This window comes from Biomphalaria glabrata, chromosome 9 (assembly GCF_947242115.1).
Source record: "Biomphalaria glabrata chromosome 9, xgBioGlab47.1, whole genome shotgun sequence".
NCBI classification, from domain to species: Eukaryota; Metazoa; Mollusca; class Gastropoda; family Planorbidae; genus Biomphalaria; species Biomphalaria glabrata.
The window spans coordinates 45322477-45341967 of NC_074719.1; the positions used below are offsets into that span (position 1 = coordinate 45322477).

Here is a 19491-nt window from a genome sequence, read left to right on the forward strand (position 1 = left end):
TTAGTGTAACATTAAATGTTTCTCTAAGTACTGAAATAATTGTTGCGCTGTATAAGTAGTACACAGAAGTGCCTGGTCGTGCGATTTGCGCGCTGGACTGTCGTCCGGGCTTGTCGATGGTCCCGGGTTCAAATCCTGCCCGCTCCCGCCCCCCTTCGTCCTGCGGGAGGTTTGGACTAGGAAGTAAACTATCTTCAACTCTGAAGCAACATCCGAAAACTTGTAAAACATTTTACAAACGAAGCTATTTTTAAAACAAGTGAAAAACAAATACCCTTTCACGTGGGAGATCATTTAAACTAGTAACACCATAAATTTAAAGCACACTATTATCAGAATAATCGCAGATCATGTTTTATTCATTTATAAAAATATGATTACATAATACAGATGTTTTGTGTTGCTACTTTTATTGTACTTCCTTGCTTGTACACATTTTTTTTTCCTGTTTCGTTTATTGGCATTGATAGATGTTTGAAATGTCTGCCAAAGCACACAAGTCGTCTGCCGCATTCTTGATGGCCAGGTATTTCTCTCGTTCTTCTTTGGTGCAGTCTATTGCCAGTGTGTTATTGTTTCCCGTTGCCTGGTGACATAGAAGAAGATCTTATGAGAAAGTTAGAGGCGTTCCTTCATTATGTAAACAAAAAAAAAAGTAAAAAATAAAAAAAAATCTTTTTTTTAAAAACAAAGCTTATCTAATGAAAATAACTCCGCATATACAACTATATCTCTCAATAATGTAGTAGAAGGTATTTCCATTTTATTCGATATCAAACAACAACAAAAAACTTCCAATAATTTATTGACTAATTGATTCATGTTTTGTAAGGTACAATACATAATTGTTTAAAATTTCAACTCGATCCGAGAATGTACGAGGGAGAAAGAAATAAAGTGTTCAATTCTCTAAGGCAGGGGTTCTCAACCTGTGGGTCACCACCCCTTTGGGGGGTCGATTGACGATTTGCCAGGGGTCGCCTAAGACTATCGAAAATATGAATTGTTTTTGTCTATTCTTCTTTTGCTGTGTGTGTGTGGGGGGGGGGGAGGGGGGGTCGCGACCGAGTGGGGGATTCTAAAAAGGGGTCGCCGAGCTTAAAAGGTTAAGAACCGCTGCTCTTAGGGGACGAAATCCTACATATTGAACCATAACTGTGAATACTAAAGGATTAATTTCCTTTGTTGGTATCAAACAAAACAAATGATTACCAGTTATTAATTGACTAAATGGTTAATGTATATATATACACATTGATATGTCTGCCTGGTCGTGCGGTTTGCTCGCTGGACTGTCGTTCAGATTTATCGATGGTCCCGGGTTCAAACCCTGCCCGCTCCCATCCCCCGTCGTCCTGCGGGAGGTTTGGACTAGGAAGTAATTATCTTCAACTCTGAAGGAACATCCGAAACATGTAAAACATTTTACAACAAAACATATGTTAAAGACATATAGACATAAAGAAAGTCTGTGCAACACGGTGTGCTAAGTGAACTTTATGAAAAGAACTCCATTTTAATTTCAAAATCGATTGCATCCAGTCAATGTGTTGATTGTGGCAAATTATGTAGGCGGCAGCTGGGTCAGCGTAGCCACATAAAGTAGGCCCCTATTCCAATCTTTCTTAATATTTGGGCTCATTGCCTTCTAAAAATCATTCAAAGGCAATCCTGGAATGTTGGCTGGGAAGGGACAGGAAGTAAAGAAGAAGTATTAATGCTTTTGTCTGGCTAGGGCTGTGAAAAGCTTCAAGTCACACCCTGGATTTGCCTCTAGAGCTTAAGGCCACAACCCCTGGATTTAAAGACACTTAAAGAAACACGTTGGTTTGGACTTATAACAACACCCTGGATTTGTCTTGTCTAAACCTTTAAGACACAACCCCTGGATTTGCCTCTAGATCTTAAAGCAATGCCCTGAATCTGTCTCTAGTCTAGACCGTTAGGACACAGCCCCTGGATTTGACTCTAGATCTTAAAGCAATATCCTGAATCTGTCTCTAGTCTAGACTTTGAAGACACAGCCCCTGGATTTGCCTTTAAGTCTTAAAACAACACCCTGGATTTGCCTTTAGGTCTTAAAACAACACCCTGGATTTACCTTTAACTTTCAAACTAAAAATTAAAAAAAAAAAATAATGCAAGGAGACAATATAGTCATGTATAACTTATCCTAAGACCAAACAAACCTCTCCGCCAGGGGACGCTCTTTTACCCAATACAGACGTCACTGCTTTCTGAATCACCGTGGTTTTTACTGCTTTCCAGACCTTGCCCAGCCAACCTCTTTTTGCAGGAATTCTTATCTTTAAGTCTTCTAAACTCTGCAGATTAGATTTATAGATTTACATCTTTAAAAAAAAAATACACCTAGTATGGAAAAGAATACAGAGAACTGTACTAACGTGACATTGTACACATACATATATATATTTACATGTAGGCTACACTGTAAAGAGATTCATTGAACTGATTACGTATAGAACCTGGCAACCATACAGATTCATTGAACTGATTACGTATAGAACCTGGCAACCATACAGATTCATTGAACTGGTTACGTATAGAACCTGGCAACCATACAGATTCATTGAACTGGTTACGTATAGAACCTGGCAACCATACAGATTCATTGAACTGGTTAAGTATAGAACCTGGCAACCATACAGATTCATTGAACTGGTTAAGTATAGAACCTGGCAACCATACAGATTCATTGAACTGATTACGTATAGAACCTGGCAACCATGCAGATTCATTGAACTGGTTACGTATAGAACCTGGCAACCATGCAGATTCATTGAACTGGTTACGTATAGAACCTGGTAACCATACAGATTCATTGAACTGGCTACGTATAGAACTTGGCAACCATACAGATTCATTGAACTGGTTAAGTATAGAACCTGGTAACCATATAGATTCATTGAACTGGTTACGTATAGAACCTGGCAACCATACAGATTCATTGAACTGGTTACGTATAGAACCTGGTAACCATATAGATTCATTGAACTGGTTACGTATAGAACCTGGTAACCATGCAGATTCATTGAACTGGTTACGTATAGAACCTGGTAACCATACAGATTCATTGAACTGGTTACGTATAGAACCTGGCAACCATATAGATTCATTGAACTGGTTAAGTATAGAACCTGGTAACCATACAGATTCATTGAACTGGTTAAGTATAGAACCTGGTAACCATAGATTCATTGAACAGGTTACGTATAGAACCTTGCAAGTATGCAGATTCATTGAACTGGTTAAGTATAGAAACTGACAATAAGATTCTCTTCTGTATTTAAAATATAGTTTATATTCATAATTTTAGTTTATTAACAAATAAGTCTGATAATAATAATACTAGCTTCAAAGGGAACAATACTTTCAAATACCATCGGCATTCAGAGGCTGAGTCTATAAAAATATTGCATTCCTTATTAAGCTTCCAACTAAAAAAAAAATATTCAAGAATGTCCAAACCAAACAAAGGATTAAACAAGACTCTCATATTAGTAATGTTATGCCCTGGTCTGAATACACACACCGCCATAGTGTCACGGTATAGAATATGATTAGAGGTTCTTTATATATGCCAGTGATGACTGGGATTTCTAAATAGGACGCCCCGAGTGCACACAACTCAAATATGTGCCTGACATAAGTAAAGAAAGAAATGGTTGTGCTGGCCACATGACATCCTCGTGAATCGTTAGTTATAGAAAAAGATGAGCTTTACATGATCTTTTACAGAGAGTGACAGAATAATTTAAAAACCAAGATGTAAATGTAATAGGCACCTAGAAAAACTTACTTCCTCTTCTTGGGCTCTCTTGCCCAACAGTGCACTAGCAGCGGTTTTTACTACTGTAGATATTACAACGGGCTTGACGACGTTCCATACTTTCTTTAACCATCCACGCCTTTGAAGGTCTAGGTCACGTCTGCCGGAAGTTTTTACATTCTAAAAAAATTAACATGTTGTTTCATTTTTTAGTTAAGATTGAATTGACATTGACTAGATCTAAATCTTAGTGAAGGTAAAAGCAATGGAATACTTTGAAAGGCTCTATACTTCTATACTGTCAAGCTTGACAGCGTTCCATACTTTCTTTAACCATCCACGTCTTTGAAGGTCTAGGTCACGTCTGCCGGAAGTTTTTACCTTCTAAAAAAATTAACATCTTGTTTCATTTTTTAGTTAAGATTGAATTGACATTGACTAGATCTAAATCTTAGTGAAGGTAAAAGCAGTGGACTACTTTGAAAGTCTCTATACTTCTATACTGTCGAGCACCGTAGCCGAATTTTAACCTATGACATTATGAAATGCTGGTAATGTATTTTGTGGTTCCGTAAGGTTGTTATTGCCGTGAGTGGTATTGGATTTAAGAACTCATCTCACTACCTATAAAATAAAGAGCTTTCAATGGAATGCGTCTCATATAGCCTCTAACACCTGACCTTCACGTGTGGTTCAGATATAGGGTCAGTAAGCTTCCGGCTGGCTACTAGTAGTGAAATCTGAATCCGATCCTCTGCAGTCTTGCCAAACATGGGAAAAGTTTCTGGAGTCTACTCCTAAGAAAAATCAAAAGCCGGTGACCCTTGGGCATACGGTGCTATATCCTGACAGAACCAGCGACGCCGCTGATCTAAATTTTATCGACACCTGCATTTCTTTTTCATACAGCATCTTGAAGAGGGGTGGGAGGACTGCGGTGTGGATGACATCGTTCCAACCAAAGCTGATCCCCAGGCATTCATCTCAATTATATGAAATGATCCACAGACTAAAAAAAAAGGCCATATAATGTATTTAACAGCAAGCTTGAAACCCCATACGCCATTAGATATGAAGTAACTTAACTCTTTCTCTCCGTAGTTATTTACCACATTCTGGTGGAATCAACTCTGGTATCGTCAGTTAGGAGAGAAAGAGTTAAAGATGTCCAGAGAATAGTCTGATGATACTTAGCTTCCATAAAGAATAGACCTACATCATGCACGTTCTCTATGCCATCACACATATCTACCATGGAACGGGTGGCCTAAGTCAGACATTAAAACCAGTGACTTAGCAGAATTTAGGTCATTGGTTAATATGCATGACTAAATGCATGACGCGTAGGACGTAATCTTCTTTTTTGAAGTAACGTCTGTATTATATAAAATATGATAAGATAAGGGTTGTTAGGCTTATAACTTGAACATCCTGGACGTTGCTTTAGAAATTACGTCTTACTTCTTCCTGCAGGACAGAGAGGGATGCCTGCGAATAGGCTTCGAACCCTGAATTCCAGTCACAGTCCCTGGTGCGCATCACGCGACCAGGCGACCATCCGTCATTTATTTATTTTGATTTTATTTTGCTAAACTTTTGCACCACCAAAAAAAAAACAAAAAAAATTTTTTTAAAGCTTCATTAAAATTAGTGACTCTGGTTGATATATATCTCCCGATTACACTTTTATTTTTACCAAGCTAAAATAAACTCATGTCAGTCTGTCTGATACAAATTTTGCGTTTCCAGTTACTAAGCTTATTAAATTTGATTTCACCTTCTGATATGATAAATCATTAGAATCTCATAAACACACACAATAAATAAACACATTGCTTACAGACTGGTAATAACACCAATCAACTCTTGACTTTTTAAGTACAATTCATAAACAGTAACTCTCCAAAACTTCCAAAACCCTAAAAAAAAAACGATTCTCTCCCTTATCGTACATTTAATAATTTAAAGAAAAACAACATAGGCTTATCAGAACTGAAAATATTTTAAAACTCGTTTTATCACTATTTGGACATTTCTATTCTCTGTAAATGAGTGTTGCCTAGAAACGTATTGCTTTATGCCTAGTAACGTAAGCCTACTTGATACGGGTTAAAGAATATGATGATGGGTCCACAACCCGTTGTTTTGAGTGAAATAAAATCCAAATAGAGTTATCTTGGAGCGTGGTGGTAAAGCGCTAGGCATCGGAACCGTGCGGTATTGAGCTCGAGTCCCGGTGATTTTGAATTTCGGGATTCTTAGGGCGCCCTTGAATCTACCCCAACTCTAATGGGCACAGGAAGTGCGGTGGTTGAGTGTTAAAGAATTCTGGTGATGAATGGGATTTCTAATTTCGGGATCTTAAGGGTGCCTCCGAGTCCACTCAGCTCTAATGAATACCTGACATTAGTTGTGGAAAAGTAAAGGCGGCTGGTCGTTATGCTGGCCACATGACACCCTCCTTAACCGTGGGCTATGAAGGCATATTACCAGTCTTCAACGGGATTTAAACCCGAGTTCCCTTAGTTTGGAAGCCATAAGACTCTTGGTTTAAAAGACAAGTGCTTTACAACTCAGATAGGAAGTTATTACCTGTTTGATAGTTTCCACAGCGTTATAAATAGAATCTTCAAAGACTTGGTAATAGGGGTCCTCCACAGTGGTGTCCTCTGTGACTTGACTCGTGCTGTTATTGGCTTCTGACTGCCCTAGAACATGGGGAATTCCAACTGTCAAATATAGCACAAGAGCCAGGGACAAAGTTGTCTTGCGCATCATGATTTCTGAACCTGCAATTGAAGGAGCGAGGCTTGAAAGGACCTATAACTTGTCTCAAGCTACATCTTCTTATCTTATAAAATACAGGACGTCACTTCAAAAAAAAAAAAAGGAGACGATAACGCCCAACGCGTCATGCATACATATATATAATTCTCCGTTTCTCAAATGTTTGCATATAATTCACCTTAGTCAAAAAAATGTTGGTTCGCCTCCCCCCCCTAAACCTGCTCTGCTTCTGGGTCTAACGAAAGCGCTTGCCAGTGAGGTCCGGTAATTTAAAACCGTTTTCCTACATCTTTCAATGTGTGGATTCATTATCCTGGCGTCTGAAGCGCACCATTAAACCAAGTAAAAAAAAAAAGTATGACTAGGTTAATTAATTGAAGAAGGGGCGCTGGCCAATACTAAAACTGCGAGGGACATTCTAGCCACACATAGCGCGCACAAAACGTCTGTAACGGGCGCGGTTGTTGTAAGATCCTATTCGTGTTTGACAAAGTGAAATTTTATGAACTTCCTTCACTTCTGAACGCATCTGAAACGCTTCATTTGTTGGCAATCATTTCCACGAGTACATTTTCTAGAACTAAGAAAATGTGCCTAAATTATGCCTTTGCCTATCACTTCATATCAACATACAGATGCGAGCAAGCTGAGGTCGCGACTGTCCAATTTTGAAGCTTGGTCTATGGCGCCCAGTTCAATATTAGGCTACCTACAGATCTGGTTAAAGCCAAGCGAATTCATAATTTCTCTTTTTAAGCTAGTTATGTTTACCTTTCTTACAATTATACATAAAACACTGAACCATAATATTAAAACACAAAAACAATGATGATTAATTAATGTCATTAAAGTAAGCAAAGTTTATCCGTCTACACCTGATCTATCTGTCCACACTATCTTATATGTCATTATGATTTATGCCATGCTATGTTTAACTGACCAAATATGTTTAAATTACAATATTTTATTGTTTAATGGCTACCAATTATCTTATCTTATATAATACAGACGTTACTTTAAAAAAAAGAAGATGATTACGTCCTACGCGTCATGCATTTAGTCATGCATATTAACCAATGACTTAAATTCTGCCAAGTCACTGGTTTTCCTGGCTAGCTCAGGCAAACGTTTGTATGGCGCACGCAAGTAAGAAACGAAAATAAATTGGGTCACAAAAATCAAACAGTTGGCCACCCCTGCTATATACACAACTAAGTTTAACATTACTAGGCCCTATATTTCGATAAATGAATCTTAATTAAAACATCTACATCTTACTACGGTTAAACTTTAAGTATTTTCTATTGTTTGTATCTTACAAGAGAATGACAACAGTTTGCGGGTGAAAGTTGCAAAGGCGCTGTACGATTAAACAAAACTCGTTCAGCTTATATGGAATCGCATATCCTAGAATGAAACCCAGATGGCGCCACTATGCCATCACATCCTATCGTGCAAACAAATCTCTTGACGGCTCTCACTGACAGTCTCGTCATGCTTTTGTCGTGCGCTAGGCTGGGTGTGACAGGAGCTGATATTTACATTACACTTTCACAAATTGTGTGTCAATAGTAATCAAATGCTCATTATATCTAGAGGAATTACCATGTAGGATGGTTGGGGTGGTTTTCTCTGAAAAAATAGAGATGGATAGAAGATACTCATTCGTGTATCAAATGTTAGGGTTCAATGTTATAGATCTGAGTCCCATCTGTTTTATAATTTCTGCATGATCTTTTTTTCTTCGAAATGTTTTTGGAAAATTTTAGATGTACTTTTAGTTTCTAATTTAAAAAAAAAGAAGAAATAAAGAGAGACGATTCTAAGATGTTGTTTTTTTTAATGGGTCAAGTGTCCAGATGTTTCGAAGAAAGGAAATGTCCATTTAAAAATGTTGTTATGAAAATTTTCACATACAGAGCTTCCTTTCAGGGGCGTAGCGAGGGGAGGGCGCAGGAGAGAAGTGGGCGCCAAAATGAGAATCAAAACACAACATAAAATATCGACTAAATTAAGTTGAACCTATCTGATAGCGTCAAGGGGACAGAAGCCTTTGTCTGACTTTGCATCACTTATAAAAAGAGCTGGCCGAAACAATTGACTCTGGTGATGTCGTTGACAACTTAGTGAGTGCACAAATCGAGAAAACTGTTTGTGTAAGAAAATGCGTCTGTCTTAACAGATTGTTGGTTCATTAATTTCGTTTACATTATATAATAAAGGCGGTCGACAGATCATGTGTGGTGCCCCAAAGGTTCACCAGACTAAGGGATAGGTGAAAGTGATGACATCAGATGTAATTTTTGTATTGCTTACTGGCGACTGTTGTGCTGGCCCCAAGACACCCTCGTTTACTGTCGGCCCTTACAAACAGATTACTTTTACGTCATCTGCCCTATAAATAGCAAGGTCTAAAAGGGGGACATAACTTAATAGGCGACTGTTCTTAATGTAAATATAGATTACGAGACGTGGGAGAAATAAATGTGAACATAAATTGTACCAGACAGCGTGAGTTAATATAAAGCATAAGCTTTCTAAAAATGTGTTATGTTAGGCACTGTCGAAATGGATTGGGGATCAATTCGTTCACCAAATAAAACGTTCACCGACAACTGGCTCACAGACAACTGGTTCACATACAATTGGCTCACAGACAACTGGCTCACCGACAACTGGCTCACAGACAACTGGCTCACCGACAACTGGCTCACAGACAACTGGCTCACAGACAACTGGTTCACATACAATTGGTTCACATACAATTGGTTCACATACAATTGGCTCACAGACAACTGGCTCACAGACAACTGGCTCACAGACAACTGGCTCACAGACAACTGGCTCACAGACAATTGGTTCACATACTATTGGTTCACATACAATTGGCTCACAGACAACTGTCTCACCGACAACTGGCTCACAGACAACTGGCTCACCGACAACTGGCTCACAGACAACTGGCTCACAGACAACTGGCTCACAGACAACTGGTTCACATACAATTGGTTCACATACAATTGGCTCACAGACAACTGGCTCACCGACAACTGGCTCACAGACAACTGGTTCACATACAATTGGTTCACATACAATTGGCTCACAGACAACTGGCTCACCGACAACTGGCTCACAGACAACTGGCTCACCGACAACTGGCTCACAGACAACTGGCTCACAGACAACTGACTCACAGACAACTGGCTCACCGACAACTGGCTCACAGACAACTGGCTCACAGACAACTGGCTCACAGACAACTGGTTCACATACAACTGGCTCACAGACAACTGGCTCACCGACAACTGGCTCACAGACAACTGGTTCACATACAATTGGCTCATAGACAACTGGCTCACCGACAACTGGCTCACAGACAACTGGTTCACATACTATTGGCTTACAGACAACTGGCTCACCGACAACTGGCTCACAGAAAACTGGTTCACATACAATTGGCTCACAGACAACTGGCTCACCGACAACTGGCTCACAGACAACTGGTTCACTGACAACTGGCTCACAGACAACTGACTCACCGACAACTGGCTCACAGACAACTGGTTCACTGACAACTGGCTCACAGACAACTGACTCACCGACAACTGGCTCACAGACAATTGGTTCACTGACAACTGGCTCACAGACAACTGGCTCACCGACAACTGGCTCACCGACAACTGGCTCACAGACAACTGTCTCACAGACAACTGTCTCACCGACAACTGGCTGACCGACAACTGGCTCACAGACAACTGGTTCACTGACAACTGGCTCACAGACAACTGACTCACCGACAACTGGTTCACATACAATTGGTTCACTGACAACTGTTTCACAGACAACTGGCTCACCGACAACTGTCTCACCGACAACTGGCTCACAGACAACTGGCTCACAGACAACTGTCTCACAGACAACTGTCTCACCGACAACTGGCTCACCGACAACTGGCTCATAGACAATTGGTTCACATACAATTGGCTCACAGACAACTGGTTCACATACAATTGGTTCACTGACAACTGGCTCACAGACAACTGGCTCACCGACAACTTTCTCACCGACAACTGGCTCACAGACAATTAATTCACTGACAACTGGCTCACAGACTACTGGCTCACCGACAACTGTCTCACCGACAACTGGCTCACAGACAACTGTCTCACCGACAACTGGCTAACAGACAATTGGTTCACTGACAACTGGTTCACATACAATTGGCTAACAGACAACTGGTTCACATACAATTGGCTCACAGACAACTGGTTCACATACAATTGGCTCACAGATAACTGGCTCACAGATAACTGACTCACCGACAACTGGCTCACATACAATTGGCTCACCGACAACTGGCTCACAGACAACTGGCTCACCGACAACTGTCTCACCGACAACTGGCTCACAGACAACTGGCTCACCGACAACTGGCTCACAGACAATTGGCTCACAGACAACTGGCTCACCGACAACTGGCTCACAGACAACTGGCTCACCGACAACTGGCTCACAGACAATTGGTTCACATACAATTGGCTCACAGACAACTGGTTCACATACAATTGGTTCACTGACAACTGGCTCACAGACAACTGGCTCACCGACAACTTTCTCACCGACAACTGGCTCACAGACAATTGGTTCACTGACAACTGGCTCACAGACAACTGGCTCACCGACAACTGTCTCACAGACAACTGTCTCACCGACAACTGGCTCACAGACAATTGGTTCACTGACAATTGGTTCACATACAATTGGCTCACAGACAACTGGTTCACATACAATTGGCTCACAGACAACTGGTTCACATACAATTGGCTCACAGACAACTGGCTCACAGACAACTGGCTCACAGATAACTGACTCACCGACAACTGGCTCACATACAATTGGCTCACAGACAATTGGCTCACAGACAACTGTCTCACCGACAACTGGCTCACAGACAATTGGCTCACAGACAACTGGCTCACCGACAACTGGCTCACAGACAATTGGTTCACACCACAAACCTTTTCACTTTTTGTTTCATAATTTACAAAATCTTACTTGTATTTTAATTGGAAAAAAAATTATCAATGTTGAAATTATTTGGTTAATCGCATGATTTTTTTTTTAGGCTTTGGTGGTGAATCTTTTTCTTTCCCCACACACGCATATATGTGTGTGTACGTAATAAATCTTCATTACATTCTGACCCTTCCTTGTTTCAGACGTTGTTTGTGTACTAATATTAGAAGATATTACGTCATTGTTTGTTGTTTATGTTTTATGCGAAAGCAAAGAATCGGACGGAAATAAAAGTTAGTTATATATGTCTACCTTGATCAAGACAGTCTCGTTATTATCATTATTAATTAGTAACGTCTACAGAAATTTATTATTAATCTGTAACTACAGAACCTGGTGTCAGATTTGGTTTCAGATCTTGTGTCAGATCTGGTGTTAGATTAGGTGTCAAATCTAGTGTCAAATTGCTTTAAAGTGCTGGTAACAGGTAGATTTAGATCTAGTGGTTTCTAAATTGCTAATAGTACATTTTATTTGTGGTGTCGTTAGTTCATGTTGTTAGATCTAGATCTAGACATAGAATTTAGAATCTGTACGCATAATGGAATTATTCGATCCTCCTAAACCGTCGTCACTAGACGGTAATCTATCTGAAAGATGGAAAAAATGGAGACAAAGTTTTGAACTGTTTATGGTCGCCACTGAAAAGAATACAAAGCCCGAGCCAGTGAAGAAAGCTTTATTGTTACACCTGATCGGTGAACCCGCTCGAGACATCTACAATACTTTTCAAGTATGTGAAGATGAGACTGTAGACAAACTCATTGAAAGGTTTCAGAATTATTTTTTGCCGAAGTCCAACACTGTGTATGACAGATTTAAATTCTTTTCAAGAAAGCAGAAAGACGGAGAAACGTTTGAACAGTATTACACTGAGTTAAAGAATTTCGCAAAAGAATGCAAGTTTGACAACCTTCGAGATGAACTGATCAGAGATCGATTGGTATGTGGCATACAGTCGGATCGAGTGAGAGAGAGACTTCTGAGAGATGTAGACTTAACTTTAGAGAAAGCAGCAAGCATAATTCGTGCTGACGAGCATACCCAGAACCAAATGATAGATATGAAAGGACTACATATGGATGCTGCTAATAAATTAAAAAAGACAGAAGATAGAAAGCCAGTCAAAACCTCACAGGAAAATATGGCAAAGAATCATGTAACAAGTTTCATTAGAGATTGCAGATCTTGTGGTGGATCTCACAGAAAATACAATTGCCCAGCATTCGGACAGACATGCCGAAAATGTAAAAAAAGAAATCATGTCGCTGTAAAATGTCGTTCGAAACACTTCAAGGCTGTTGATTTATTGGAAGATGAAAGTCAGTCAAGCCAAGTAAATGAGTTGTGGTTTGAGACAATTGGTACTGACAACAATGTCAAAGTTTGGATGGTTGATGTCAATATTATGGGAAAAATAGTTAAAATGAAGATTGACACAGGAGCACAAGCTAATGTGATATCAGAGTCAACGTGGAACAATTTAGAAACTGATACTCAGTTAAAGAATTCAAATACTACCCTACGAGCATTGGGGGATGAAGCATTAGAACTGAAGGGAGTTGCATCGGTCACATTTAAAGTCGGCGATGTAGAAGTTAAAGATGATCTGTACGTGATCAAGAAAAGTATAAATCCTAGACTAGGTCTGAAGACATTTATTGCTTTAAAACTTATTGAGGCAAAGAGAAATGTCGAAGTACACGATGTCAAGCAAGAAAATGAAGTTCCACAAGTGTTGATGAAAAAATATAACCAAGTATTCGAAGGACTCGGTACATACAAAATGAAGTATCACATTAAACTGACGTCAGATGCAAAACCAGTTATTCAATGTGCGCGCAGAGTTGCACCATCACTCTATGAAGAATTAAAAAGAAAACTCACACAAATGCAACAAGATGGAGTGATCACAGAAGTTGATGAACCAACAGAATGGGTTCAATGTTAACAAATTAAAACCTTTTATATGCATTGACTCCCTGCCCGATAAAGTTGTATTAGGCCTACTTCTAGAGGCGCCATGCTGTTAAACCCTCAGTTAAGTGCTAAATCCAGTGTCCAGTTGAATGGGTGGATTTTTAAAAAGGGGCGGAGTAAATGTAGACGATAAGGATTGACAATAATGATGGCATATGTATTTTAGTTAAACACCTAGACTTGAGTGGACCAGATTAAAGAACGCTAAGGACATAGCGATCGGGGTGGGGCGAGCAAGACCACGTGACTGCAGAAGTACACGGCGAACGTCAATTGCTTGACGTCAATCACACGAGGATCCATTTCAATTGTTCAGCTAGCTTGTTGTAAGATCGCAATTTTTTTTTCTCTTTTCTGTTTGAGTTTTATTTGTAATCACATACTGTCCTCATTCTTAGGGCCGGCCTTATATAATTGGAAGCCCTAGGGCCAAGGCGAAGTGAATTTGGTGGCCCCTAATGAAATAGAACAAGGCTACAAAGACAGTTTGTGTGGAAACACAAACTCAAAATCGGCCCCCGAAGGCATGTAAAGAGGCAGGTTTCAATATTTTCAGAAAGTATATCAGAATTAGGAGGCGCGGTGGCTGAGCGTTAAAGCGCTTGGCTTCCGAATCGGGGGTCTCGGGTTCAAATCCTGGTGATGACTGGGATTTTTAACTTCGGGATCTTTGGGCCACCTCTAAGTTCACAAAGCTTTAATGGGTACCTGACATTAGTTGGGGAAAAGTAAAGGCGGTTGGGCGTTGTGCTGGCTACATGACACCCTCGTTAACCGTAGGCCACAGAAGCAGAGAAAAATAGAGAAAGAAGGAAGACAGATCTTTTCTTTTAATGTCAAGAAATTAAACACGCGACGAGAATATTGATAATGTGTTAGTATCCAGTGAACGATTCGTCTATGAGCCATTTATCATGTAAACCATTTGTGGTGTCTGTGAACGATTTGTCGTGTAAACCATTTGTGGTGTCTGTGAACGATTTGTCGTGTAAACCATTTGTGGTGTCTGTGAACCATTTGTCGTGTAAACCATTTGTGGTGTCTGTGAACGATTTGTCGTGTAAACCATTTGTGGTGTCTGTGAACGATTTGTCGTGTAAACCATTTGTGGTGTCTGTGAACGATTTGTCGTGTAAACCATTTGTGGTGTCTGTGAACCATTTGTCGTGTAAACCATTTGTGGTGTCTGTGAACCATTTGTCGTGTAAACCATTTGTGGTGTCTGTGAACGATTTGTCGTGTAATCCATTTGTGGTGTCTGTGAACGATTTGTTTGTTAGCCATTTGTAGTGTAAACCATTTGTGGTGTCTGTGAACCATTTGTCGTGTAAACCATTTGTGGTGTCTGTGAACCATTTGTCGTGTAAACCATTTGTGGTGTCTGTGAACCATTTGTCGTGTAAACCATTTGTGGTGTCTGTGAACCATTTGTCGTGTAAACCATTTGTGGTGTCTGTGAACGATTTGTTTGTTAGCCATTTGTAGTGTAAACCATTTGTGGTGTCTGTGAACCATTTGTCGTGTAAACCATTTGTGGTGTCTGTGAACCATTTGTCGTGTAAACCATTTGTGGTGTCTGTGAACGATTTGTCGTGTAAACCATTTGTGGTGTCTGTGAACGATTTGTCGTGTAAACCATTTGTGGTGTCTGTGAACGATTTGTCGTGTAAACCATTTGTGGTGTCTGTGAACCATTTGTCGTGTAAACCATTTGTGGTGTCTGTGAACCATTTGTCGTGTAAATCATTTGTGGTGTCTGTGAACGATTTGTCGTGTAATCCTTTTGTGGTGTCTGTGAACCATTTGTCGTGTAATCCATGTGTGGTGTCTGTGAACGATTTGTCTGTTAGCCATTTGTCGTGTAAACCATTTGTGGTGTCTGTGAACGATTTGTCTGTTAGCCATTTGTCGTGTAATCCATTTGTGGTGTCTGTGAACGATTTGTCTGTTAGCCATTTGTCGTGTAAACCATTTGTGGTGTCTGTGAACGATTTGTCTGTTAGCCATTTGTCGTGTAAACCATTTGTGGTGTCTGTGAACGATTTGTCTGTTAGCCATTTGTCGTGTAATCCATTTGTGGTGTCTGTGAACGATTTGTCTGTTAGCCATTTGTCGTGTAAACCATTTGTGGTGTTTGTGAACGATTTGTCGTGTAATCCATTTGTGGTGTCTGTGAACGATTTGTCTGTTAGCCATTTGTCGTGTAAACCATTTGTGGTGTCTGTGAACGATTTGTCGTGTAATCCATTTGTGGTATCTGTGAACGATTTGTCTGTTAGCCATTTGTAGTGTAAACCATTTGTGGTGTCTGTGAACCATTTGTCGTGTAAACCATTTGTGGTGTCTGTGAACCATTTGTCGTGTAAACCATCTGTGGTGTCTGTGAACGATTTGTCGTGTAAACCATTTGTGGTGTCTGTGAACGATTTGTCGTGTAAACCATTTGTGGTGTCTGTGAACCATTTGTCGTGTAAACCATTTGTGGTGTCTGTGAACCATTTGTCGTGTAAACCATTTGTGGTGTCTGTGAACGATTTGTCGTGTAATCCATTTGTTGTGTCTGTGAACCATTTGTCGTGTAATCCATTTGTGGTGTCTGTGAACGATTTGTCGTGTAAACCATTTGTGGTGTCTGTGAACGATTTGTCGTGTAAACCATTTGTGGTGTCTGTGAACGATTTGTCGTGTAATCCATTTGTGGTGTCTGTGAACGATTTGTCTGTTAGCCATTTGTAGTGTAAACCATTTGTGGTGTCTGTGAACCATTTGTCGTGTAAACCATTTGTGGTGTCTGTGAACGATTTGTCTTGTAAACCATTTCAGGTGTCTGTGAACCGGTTCTAGGTGAATCATAAGCCGGGTGAACAAAATGTCGGGTGAAAGAATTGTTAGGTCAACGAATTGTGAACGATTTGTCGTGGAACCGCTGGAAAGACGGGCATATGCTGATGGGGACGGAAAGTCAAAAGGAACAACATTATTTGTTGATAACTTTCCCTCTGTGTGTGCCAGAATTCTACAACACCGGTCTCAGATCTTCTCCGTGTTTACTTTGGTCTCCTAGCGTTCAACTTCCCCCGTGGGTTCCGGTCTAGAATCTGTCTTGCAATATCTTCGACTGTTTTTCTCAATATGTGCCGAATACAGCCCCATTAATTATGCCGTTAGATTTTGTTATGTTGGGGTTTGCCGAATTGTTTCTCATAGGCTGTAGTTTGGGATTGTGTTCGGCCATCAGGTAAGGCCTATATGTCGCAAGCATTTGTTGGGTGAATGACTGGAGTTAAGATCAATCTCACTTTATTTTCTTGTTGTGCTAATATTATATGATATTACGTCATTGTTTGTTGTTTATGTTTTGTGCGAAAGCAAAGAATTAGAACGGAAACAAAAAGAGAGTCTTCTATGTCTACTTTGATAAACAGTCTCCGTTATTATTATCATTATTATTAATTAATGTCTACAGTATGTTATATATTTATCTGTAACAACAGAACATGTTGTCAGATTTGATGTCAGATTAGGTGTCAGATCTAGTGTAAGATTGGTTTAAAGCGTTTGTAACAGGTAGTGGTTTCTAAATTGCTAAAAGTACATTTATGATTTAGTAACATTTTATTTGTATCAAGTGGTGTCACTAGTTCATTTTGTTTTAGAATCTAGATCTAGATCTAGACATAGAATTTAGAATCTATACGCATAATGGAATTATTCGATCCTCCTAAACCGTTGTCACTAGACGGTAATCTATCTGAAAGATGGAAAAAATGGAGACAAAGTTTTGAACTTTTTATGGTTGCCACTGAAAAGAATACAAAGCCCGAGCCAGTGAAGAAAGCTTTATTGTTACACCTGATCGGTGAACCCGCTCGAGACATCTACAATACTTTTCAAGTATGTGAAGATGAAACTGTAGACAAAGTAATTGAAAGGTTTCAGAATCATTTTTTTGTGTATTTGTGTATGACAGATTTAAATTCTTCACAAGTAATCAGAAGGACAGTGAAACGTTTGAACAATATTATACTGATTTGAAGAATTTGGCAAAAGAATGCAAGTTTGACAGCCTTCGAGATGAACTCATTAGAGATTGATTGGTATGTGGCATAGGCCTACATTCGGATCGAGTGAGAGAGAGAGAGACTTCTGAGAGATGTAGACTTAACTTTAGAGAAAGCAGCAAGCATAATTCGTGCTGGCGAGCATACCCAGGACCAAATGATAGATATGAAAGGACTACATGTAGATGCTGCTAATAAATTAAAGAAGACAGAAGATAGAAAGCCAGTCAAAACCTCACAGGAAAAAAAGGCAAAGAATCATGTAACAAGTTTCATTAGAGATTGCAGATCTTGTGGTGGATCTCACAGAAAATACAATTGCCCAGCATTTGGTCAGACATGTGATATCAGAGTCAACGTGGAACAATTTAGAAACTGATACTCAGTTAAAGCATTCAAATACTACCCTACGAGCATTGGGGGATGAAGCATTAGAACTTAAAGGAGTTGCATCGGTCACATTTAAAGTCGGCGATGTGGAGGTCCATGATGATCTGTATGTGATCAAGAATGAAATAAACCCAGTTTTAGGTATAAAGACATCTATTGCTTTGAAACTAATTGAAGCAAAAGAAAAAGTCCAGGTAGATGATGTCAAGCAACAGAATGAAGTTCCACGAGAGTTGATGCAGAGAAGTCAACTAACAACAACTTGTACGTCAGGTTCTCAATTGCATGAAGATGATAAACTATTACGTGGTCAAGAGCAAAGAGCAATCGAGTCCAGATGATGACATGCTCGTGAAAACTCATAGCGCAACAGAAAAGTTTTCCGGAAGTGATCAGAAGATACAAGAAATGTGTCGGAAAACTGAATATGATGTTAAACTGAAGTTATTGAACAATTATGTCAGAAAAGGAAGGCCAAAGTTTAAAAAACAAGTGAATGAAGCAGTAAAGGTGTGCTGGTCATTTAAAGACAGTATTCATGAAGAGAATGGAATATTGTTTTATCAGAACAGAATTATAATTCCTTCAAGTATGAGAAATGAAATTCTCGACAAGTTGCACACTGGTCATTTTGGTCTTGAGAAAACCAGATTGAAGGCAAGACAGAGTGTGTTTTGGCCAGGATTGTCTAAAGATATTTTTTCGACAATAATGAAGTGCGCAACATGTGCAACGTTCAAAAGAAATAATATGAAGGAAAAATTGCTACCTCTTGCTGTACCAGACAGACCATGGAAAAAGGTTGCGACAGATTTGTTTGAATGGCGAAACAATGACTACTTGCTAGTTGTAGACTATTTCTCCAAATACCCTGATATAAAACGACTGGAGAACAAAACAGCAGAATGTGTCATCAGGGCACTCAAAGGTATTTTTGCTAGATATGGCATACCAGAAGAAATAGTGAGCGACAATATACCATTCACCAGCTATCAATATAGAGAGTTTGCTTTTGAATGGGGTTTTAAGATAACCACATCAAGCCCCAGGTACCCTCAATCAAATGGTCAATGTGAGGTGTATGTTGGTATCGTAAAGCAGATATTCAGGATGGCTGCCTGGTCGTGCGGTTTGCGCGCTGGACTGTCGTTCTGATTTATCGATGGTCCAGGGTTCAAATACTGCCCGCTCCCATCCTCCGTCGTCCTGCGGGAGGTTTGGACTAGGAAGTAATTATCTTCAACTCTGAAGGAACATCCGAAACATGTAAAACAAACAAAGCATACAAAAGTGGGAAAGATCCATATCTCGCTATGCTCGAGTATAGAAATACTCCGATAAGTGAACTGCCGTATTCACCATCACAACTGCTGATGAGTAGAAGACTCAGGGACGTCATTCCAACAG

At 39.8% G+C, this 19491-nt stretch overlaps 2 protein-coding genes across 3 annotated transcripts; both read right to left on the reverse strand.

Annotated features, from left to right (window-relative positions):
- Positions 1–329: 329 nt before the first annotated feature.
- On the reverse strand, positions 330–13636 carry LOC106068445 (uncharacterized). 2 transcript variants are annotated; one of them, XM_056039980.1, is made up of 5 exons: positions 13541–13636; positions 6383–6579; positions 3821–3970; positions 2190–2324; positions 330–586 (listed from the first exon to the last, which is right to left on the reverse strand). In XM_056039980.1, the coding sequence occupies exons 1-5, from the start codon at positions 13626–13628 to the stop codon at positions 455–457; spliced, it is 702 nt and encodes a 233-aa protein (XP_055895955.1). In that variant the 5' UTR covers positions 13629–13636; the 3' UTR covers positions 330–454. The 2 variants fall into 2 exon arrangements, with proteins under 2 accessions (XP_055895955.1, XP_055895956.1); XM_056039981.1 differs by lacking the exon at positions 13541–13636 and adding an exon at positions 7897–8036.
- Positions 13637–14508: 872 nt separating this feature from the next.
- On the reverse strand, positions 14509–18035 carry LOC129928410 (dentin sialophosphoprotein-like). The gene is made up of 2 exons (XM_056042657.1): positions 18011–18035; positions 14509–16424 (listed from the first exon to the last, which is right to left on the reverse strand). Exons 1-2 carry the CDS (start codon positions 18033–18035, stop codon positions 14509–14511), a joined length of 1941 nt encoding a protein of 646 aa, XP_055898632.1.
- Positions 18036–19491: the final 1456 nt, after the last annotated feature.